The sequence below is a fragment of the Nothoprocta perdicaria genome, unplaced genomic scaffold, assembly GCF_003342845.1.
Source record: "Nothoprocta perdicaria isolate Ctin4 unplaced genomic scaffold, notPer1 scaffold_121, whole genome shotgun sequence".
In the NCBI taxonomy this organism is placed as follows: Eukaryota; Metazoa; Chordata; class Aves; order Tinamiformes; family Tinamidae; genus Nothoprocta; species Nothoprocta perdicaria.
This window is the reverse complement of record NW_020454328.1, coordinates 598411-605506: the sequence shown is the minus strand read 5'-3', so window position 1 is coordinate 605506 and position 7096 is coordinate 598411. Positions and strand designations below refer to the sequence as shown.

The 7096-nt window shown below is 70.4% G+C and overlaps 1 protein-coding gene across 1 annotated transcript in view; it reads right to left on the bottom strand.

Moving 5' to 3' along the window:
- Positions 1–4006: 4006 nt before the first annotated feature.
- Positions 4007–7096, bottom strand: part of CDK5RAP3 (CDK5 regulatory subunit associated protein 3) — a 5611-nt gene continuing 2521 nt past the window's right edge. The window contains exons 2-12 of the mRNA XM_026054391.1: positions 6793–6893; positions 6671–6719; positions 6392–6570; positions 5977–6113; positions 5659–5803; positions 5359–5475; positions 5205–5280; positions 4999–5087; positions 4613–4818; positions 4279–4450; positions 4007–4139 (exon numbers count right to left, since the gene is read on the bottom strand). Of these exons, the coding sequence (XP_025910176.1) occupies positions 4074–4139; positions 4279–4450; positions 4613–4818; positions 4999–5087; positions 5205–5280; positions 5359–5475; positions 5659–5803; positions 5977–6113; positions 6392–6570; positions 6671–6719; positions 6793–6893 (1337 nt within the window). The 3' untranslated portion in view covers positions 4007–4073. The remainder of the gene's footprint in view (positions 4140–4278; positions 4451–4612; positions 4819–4998; positions 5088–5204; positions 5281–5358; positions 5476–5658; positions 5804–5976; positions 6114–6391; positions 6571–6670; positions 6720–6792; positions 6894–7096) is intronic.

The window sequence follows — 7096 nt, the reverse complement described above, 5'->3', positions numbered from 1 at the left end:
CGTGGCACCAGGGCCCCCAGTATCCCACGCACCCCACCCCACAGSCAGCAGTGGGGCCCTGGTGTCCCCCTCTGCCCCACAGCTCCACAGCTGCAAGGGCCACGGGAGGCTCAGGGCCAGGGACAAGTGACAACCCGATGTCCCCAAGCTGCCATTGTGCTGGCTGGGTCCCAGCCGCCCAGATTGGGGGTGTCCCAGCAGCAGTGATGGTGTCGTCACCGCTGCCACTTGGACACCTGGGTCCTCTTGGAAGGGCCAGCTGGGAGAGCAGCCTGCAGAGCGCCCCCGCCCCCCCGGGACCCTGGGGCTTTGGGGTGGCTGGGACACGTGTCCCCACGGTGGGGACAGCCCGACGTGGTCCCCACAGCCACCCACCCATCTCCAGGTGCCCAAAGCCCCTGGGCAGCCCCGGGGAGGGAGGGCAAAGCCCAGCTGGGCACCACAGCCAGGACCTGGACTCCCCCCCCTAGACACTGCAGCGTCCCCAAGCCGCAGGGGGGGGACGCGGCCATGGCCAGGGTGTCACCATGGCAGGGATGACACGGGGGGTGTCGGGGTCATGAGGAGCAGCTGGCCACGGAAGGCGGGAGAGGAGAACAAAGAGGAGGAGGAGGAGGAGGAGGAAGGCAGCGCCAACCCCGCCGACAGCCGGTGCCCCCGCGGGTGACACGGGGACAAAGGCGCTGCCACTGCCCAGTGGCCCCGGGGCTGGGGGGGGCAAAGGGGCATCGGCCCCAGGGGACAGCGGGGCCGAGAGGGGCCACGGAGCCGTCACTCAGCCGGGAGCTGGCGGGGGGGCGAGGGGGGCGGGTCGCTGCACCGACCCCCCCCGGCTGCCCCTGCGCGTCCCCCGGCCCCTGTGCGGTGGCCCCGGTCCCGTCCCCCTGCGCCCACGTCCCCCGGCGGGGGCCGCGGGGGGGCCGGGAAGGGGCCTCATCAGCGCGGGGGGGAGAGGTGGTTCCGGCGGCCGCCTTGATGGATGGCCCCGGCCCCCGGCCTGTCAGCGGGGCGAGGGGGGAAGAGAAAGGGAAAGGGGGGAAGGAAAACAGCCCCCCCCGGGAGGGGGCCGGGGGCRGCGCGAGAGCCGCGGGCCGGTTGCGCCGCCGCCCCGGCTGTCGCCGCTGATGGATGGGGCCGCCCGGGGCCGGGGCGGGGGCTGCGCGGGGGGGCTGCGGGGAGCCGGTCGCTCCCGACGGCAGCCGGGGCCCGGGGACACGAGGTGCAATAGCCCCCGTGGGCCCCKCGAGGTGTCCGGAGGACCCAGCAGCTGCCTGAGGCCTGTCCGCTTCGTGACACCTGTGGAGCTCTGCGGGAGGCCCTGGCTGGGGGGCTCGGGGCCCCCCCAGTGCACGCAGAGCAGCTGCCGCTCCCCTACGGACGGCTCCAAGGGGACCATCCAGGTCACCGGCAGCAGCTGCGGCCCCCGGGAACGCRGAGCCGGAGCTGCTTCCGAGGGATCCAGGAGCGAGGCCGGCGGCGGCCCCCACTGAGGCACCCGCGGCTGCCCCTGGGGCCGGGAAGGCCGATCCCGGCCTCCTCCCTGCCCCGTGGAGCCCGGAGGGGATGGAGGCACCGGCAGAGCAGCCTGTGCAGCGGAGGAGGGACACGGGGACAATGGAGGGTGCAAAAGCAGAGGGATGGAGGGGACAGAGGAGCGGAAGGATGGAGAGACGTGGAGGGGAGGGGCAGACGGATGGCAAGATGGAAGGATAGAGATGCAGGGACAATGGAAGGATGCGGGGCTGCAGGGACAAGGGACATAAGGATGGAGGGACTGGAGGCTGCAGGGCTGGAGCTGAAGGAGGGACACAGAATGGAGCGACATGGGAAGGGGGGACGTGGGGAAGCAGAGAGGCCTGGGCCAAGCAGGGCCAGGGCAGGGGAGCAGGGAGGGACCGGGCACCCAGCTCGGCCTCCCCAGAGCCCAGCGCTAATGGAGCCAAATGGTTGTCAGCGAGGTCGTTAAAGGGGAGCCAGCGCCAGGCCCCAAGCAGATGGAAGGCCCCTTAATTGCTAATTAAGCTGCAGGCTGCCAGGTGAGCTAGAGCAGCCGCTGGGCCCCGCAGCCTCTGAGGGGGGAGGCAGAGCCGGTGTCGGGGTGTCCCCAGCAGAGACGCGGTGACAAGCGGCGCTTGGGCRCTCGGGACACTGGGGACAGGGTGCTGAGCCTGGCCAGCCCCGCGGGTGCCGCTTCCTCTGTCCACRTGTCCCCTCCATCCACATGTCCCCTTAACAACACGGTCTCCAGCCACGTTCCCCCTGATCCACCCGTCCCCTCCATCTCCCAACCCATGTGTCCACCCCCAGCCCTCCTGTCCCTGACCCCACATGTCCCCTCCATTCCCATGTCCCCCCAGTCCGACCAYATCCTCCACTCTCCGCTCCTGGATCCCAATGTCACCTCTGTCTACATGGTCCCCTCCATCCACCGATGTCCCCAGTGCATGTCCCCTCCATCCACCTACCCCCCTGYCCACATGGTCCTCTCCCTCCCCACGTCCCCCTGGCCCCTGTGTCCGCTCCATCGCCCCACAGCCCCCAAGGGCAGCCGCTCTTGCAGGGGATGAAGGCAGAGAGGTCCTTGCTCCCGTGTGGCCGCCACTCGTCCCCGTCCCCACCGTCACTGCCACCCCCCGGCCCGCCAGCCTCATTAGGACGGGCTGGGAGGGGGTTATTTTATTTTTCTGTCATTATCACCGGGTAATGTTGGAGATAATGGGAACAGCGATCGTCAGCGGAGGCCAATATTTCATGCGCGATCAGATCTCGGGGACGGTGCCCAGACAGTCATATTAATAACAGAGCCAAGCAGGGACTAATAAAGCACCGAGGAGGGGCTGAGCGGGRCGGATTAAATTATAGCGGCTGCGGCGGGGGGGCAGCCCCTGCCCGCCCCATCGCGCGCATTTAGTCCCACGTTGAAGGGGCCGCGTTGGCGCTACCGGCGCCTTCCCCGCCGCTCGCTGCGGGGACCGGGGCGGCTGCCCCCGCTCGGGGTCCCGGTTCCGGCCCGGGCGGCGCGGCAGGAACCGGACCCCCCCGCGGAGGATCCGGTGCGCGGGGACGGGATCCCCCTGTCCCCTCGCGCCAAGGCGGGAGCCACGAGCGCGCAGGACCCCCGCACACGGCGCGGGATCCCCCGGGCGGGATCCCCCGGGCGGGATCCCCCGGGCCTACGTCACACTCCGCCTTGAGGAGAAGGGACCAATGAGCTACCGCAGAGTAGCGGGAGGCGGGAGCAGAGGGACACAGGAGCCAATAGCACGGGTGGGGCGTGGCCAAGGCATGACGTCATGAAGGGGTCCCCGGGCAGGGACCAAAGTTGGGAGGGCGCTGGGGGGGGCGGTTCGGCCCAATAGAGCCCAGGTCTGACCACTGCAGGCCGGGACCGCCCGGTCCGGGTTCGGCCCGCGGCTGACGGGGATGGATGGGGGCAGCGGGCGCCTTATCTGGGCGCAGGCAGGGGGGGCCGCGCGGCGCGGCCCTGATTAATGGGGGCCATCGCTCACTGTCCGGCGGGGGGAGGCGCGGCCCCCCCCGCGCCRCGATAACAAGCGGCAGGAATAATGAGCGGTGTCACTCCACTTGTCACGGTGATGGAAAGTCATTACAGGAGTCACCGGCGGCAACAACGAGCCATGAATCAACTGCTCTGCTATGAAATTAAAATCAAATTGCCCTCCTCCCTCCCACCCCCCTCTGGCAATGTGGTGGGGCTGAGACCCCCCCCCCCAGGCAGACAGCAGCAGCGCCAGGTGTCCCCCTGTCACCCAAAAGCCAAGGGGCCTGCCGGGACCGGGGTCACAGCGAGGACGTGAGGGGCTCCTGCCGCCTCCACCACCACTGAGGACAGGAGCTCTGTCCTGGCGAGAGCCAGCGCTCAGGGGATCTGCCCGATCTCCAGGAGGGACAAGAGCCGCAGGGCAGAAGGGCTTCATTGGGCTTTATTCCGCGCTGCCCAACCCTCGGCCAGGCCCCAGCAGCATCCGCGGCCCCTGCAGGGCTCGGGTGCTGCACAGCGAGGTCCCTGGGGAGCAGAGCTGCAGCGGGTGCTGCCCAYGGTGTCCTCGTCCTCACGCAGGGACCCCCATGAGGTTCACAGGGCGCCCGCCGTAGCGCTTGGAGATGTCGGCTTCAATCTGGAAAACAGAGCCCCAGGATGAGGGGGCGGGCGGAGCCCGGGGGCGGCAGCAGCTGCTGCGGAGCGGGGCCTGGCTCCGAGGAGCCCGGCCCCGGGGGACGGGCAGCTCCATCCCAGCAGCTCCGTCTGCCCCTCACCAGTTTCTGGAGCTCCTTAGTCTTCTCCAGCAGGCGGTCGAGTTTGGGCTCCAAGGCGCCCTGCTCCGCCAGGGCCTCCTGCCGCTTCTGGCTCATCGTCTCCTTCTTCAGCAGCAGCAGCTCCGCCTGCTTCAGCCTCTGCCGCAGCAGCTCGCTCACGCGGTCCACGTACCTGCGCCGGGACCTTCAGCACCCGCCGCGTCCCCCTCTCCCACCGCGGTGCCCCAGGACACCTGGCACCTCCAGCCAKCGCAGCTCCCAGGAGTCAGGACCTTCAGCTCGGGGCCCCCCGCCCCAGGGTCTCCGCAGCCCCGCTCCGTGGCGGCACCCTCACCTGGGCGACGCGAGGATCATGAAGAGGTGCTGCATGCGGCGGGTGCTGAGCTGGCCCAGCAGCGCCTGGGTGGTGGCCAGCAGCGCGGCCACGCGGGCGCTGCTCTGGCCCTGCAGCACCGCGGGGGCCAGCTGGAACTGGCTCACGGCCAGCACGTCGGCCTCCTCGCCCATCTCCGCCAGCCGCTGCGACAGGAACAGCTCCAGCTGCGAGGAGCAGGACAGCGAGTCGCGGATGCTCCGGGTGCCACGTGTCCCCAGCACGAGGGCATGGAGGGACACTGGTGTCAGGAGCCCAGGCTCCTCTCCCGCGCTCTGCCAGCCCTGGGACTGGGTGGTCCCTGAAGTGAGGGACTTTTGCCGCTGTGTCCCAGGGCACGTGCTCACCTCCATGAGCTCATCGATGAACTGGCTCCGGGTCTCYGGGTTCTCCAGGAGCGTCAGGGCATCAGAGCCACAGGCGACACCCTCCGGCACTGGGGGACAAGCAGCAGTGAGGGGGGCAAGAAAGCAGCAGGGAAGGGAGCCCTGCAGCCGGGACAAAGGTCCCCGGGTCTGTCAGGACTGCCACGCTCCCCTGCAGCTGCACTCACCCTCGGTGCCAGCCTCCAGCACCGTGATCTGCACCCCATCGTCTTCACCATCTCCCCAGTCGATGCCATCATCCTGCTGCAAAAGCAGGGAGCCCCGTGAGACGGGGGTGCCTGGGCGCCGTGTCCCCAGCCCCGGGTCCGGGCTGTGACGTACCTGCGGGCTGGGCTCCAGCGTGATGCCCCAGTCGATCCCATCACCCTGGGCTGCCCCATCGGCAGCGGTGCCGGCACCGCCGGGGGTCGGCTCCAGCGTGAAGTCCCCCCAGTCAATCTGCAGGGAAGAGCAGAGACCCCAAAATAGCCCCAGCCACCTCCAACCGGCCACCCCGGGCATTTTCTCTCCAGCTCTGGACGATGCTGCCTCCGTGTCCCAGCCGTCCCCTGGCCACAAGCTGCCCGTGGCCCCAAGAGGCCTCCGCGTTCTGCAGCAGCCAAGGCGGCTGCCCGGACGCACCGTGTCCTCCCGGGGCGGCTCCGGCACCTCCTCCACCGGCGGCCGCTCCACGCGCACGGGCTCCAGCCCCGTCCTCCACTCATAGACGGTCGTGTTGCCTCTCTCGGCYACGTGCCGCAGCAGCGGCGTCACCTGCTCCGCGGAGCTGCGAGACGCCACGGGGACATGGGTGCTGCGCCAGAGCGGGGAGTCCCCAGCACCCCAGGGTGCTCCTGGCAGAGCTCAAACCTGGGAAACCTCCCAGCCAGCCCTGCTGCGGTAACGTGCAGGGCCGGAGCAGCGGCCGCCCCCGCAGCTCCGCACGCAGCCCCTGCCCACCTCTCGCACACGAACTCCACGCAGGCCTGGTACAGCTCGATGGCCTCGCGGAGCGCGCTGGCTCCCGCGCCGACGTCGGCCAGCAGCGACGGCAGCTCCTTCACCAAGGCCAGCAGCTCCTGGCGCACGTTGTCACCCTGCGGAGCCGCCGCGGGGACACGACAGGGTAGCAAGCGGGGAAGCCCAGGGCTGCGGGCTGGGAAAAGCAGCTCCCTGCAAACCCCAGCAATCCCCCCGGGCACCGGGGGAACGTTCCCTGGGACAAGGGGTCCGGCAACAGGGCAGGGCGCTGCTGGGACCCAGGGGGGTCAGAGCAGGCGGCAGCGGCTGCTCCAGGGCGCCCGTGCCAGGAGAGGGCTCAGTGCCCGAGCAAAGAGGGGAGAGCAGGGCCCGCCGGGAGGGCGCAGGCGCTCACAGTGATGCCGTACTGCTTGCAGGCGCTGCCGAAGCGCTCCCGGAGCTCGCCCGCCCGCAGCTGGCACTCCTCCTCGCGGCGCGCCAGGTCCTGCTGGGCCTGCTGGCACCGGCCGATCTGCTTCCTCAGCGAGGGCACCTCGTAGCTGACGCTGCGCACCAGGAGGCTGGAGAGCTCGGCTGCGGGCGCAGGGACGTGGCACCGCGGGGCCCGGGGGCCTCGGCGCCCCCTCCTCAGCCCAGCTGAGGGACCGCTGGCTCTGCCAAGGAGCTGCTTTACCCAGGTAGGTGTTCTCCTTCTCGTAGAGGGCCACGATCTCCTGCCAGTCCTGCCAAGGAGGGAGCAGAGGGTGGCGGAGGCCGCCGGCTGCTGCGGCCGCGCGCCCCCGGCGCCCCGCTCACCTTCATGCGCTGCGACGAGTAGCGCCCAAAGAGGTTCTTGGTGGAGGCCTCGGTGCCCTTGAGGATCTCCACGATGCGCAGGCAGTGGAAGTAGTGGATGTCTGTGCGGAGAGCGGCCGCGGTTGGTGCAGTGCCCACGGGACCTGCCCGGGGGCCACTAACGGGCCGCGGTGCTGCCTCCCTGTCCCCTCCTCATCCGGGACCTGGCTGGAGGTGCCGCCCTTGGGAGCGGGCGTCAACAGCCGCCGTGGCCGGTGCCCGCGGCCGCCCCGCAGCCCCTGTTGGCCCTGCTCACGGGAGCCCC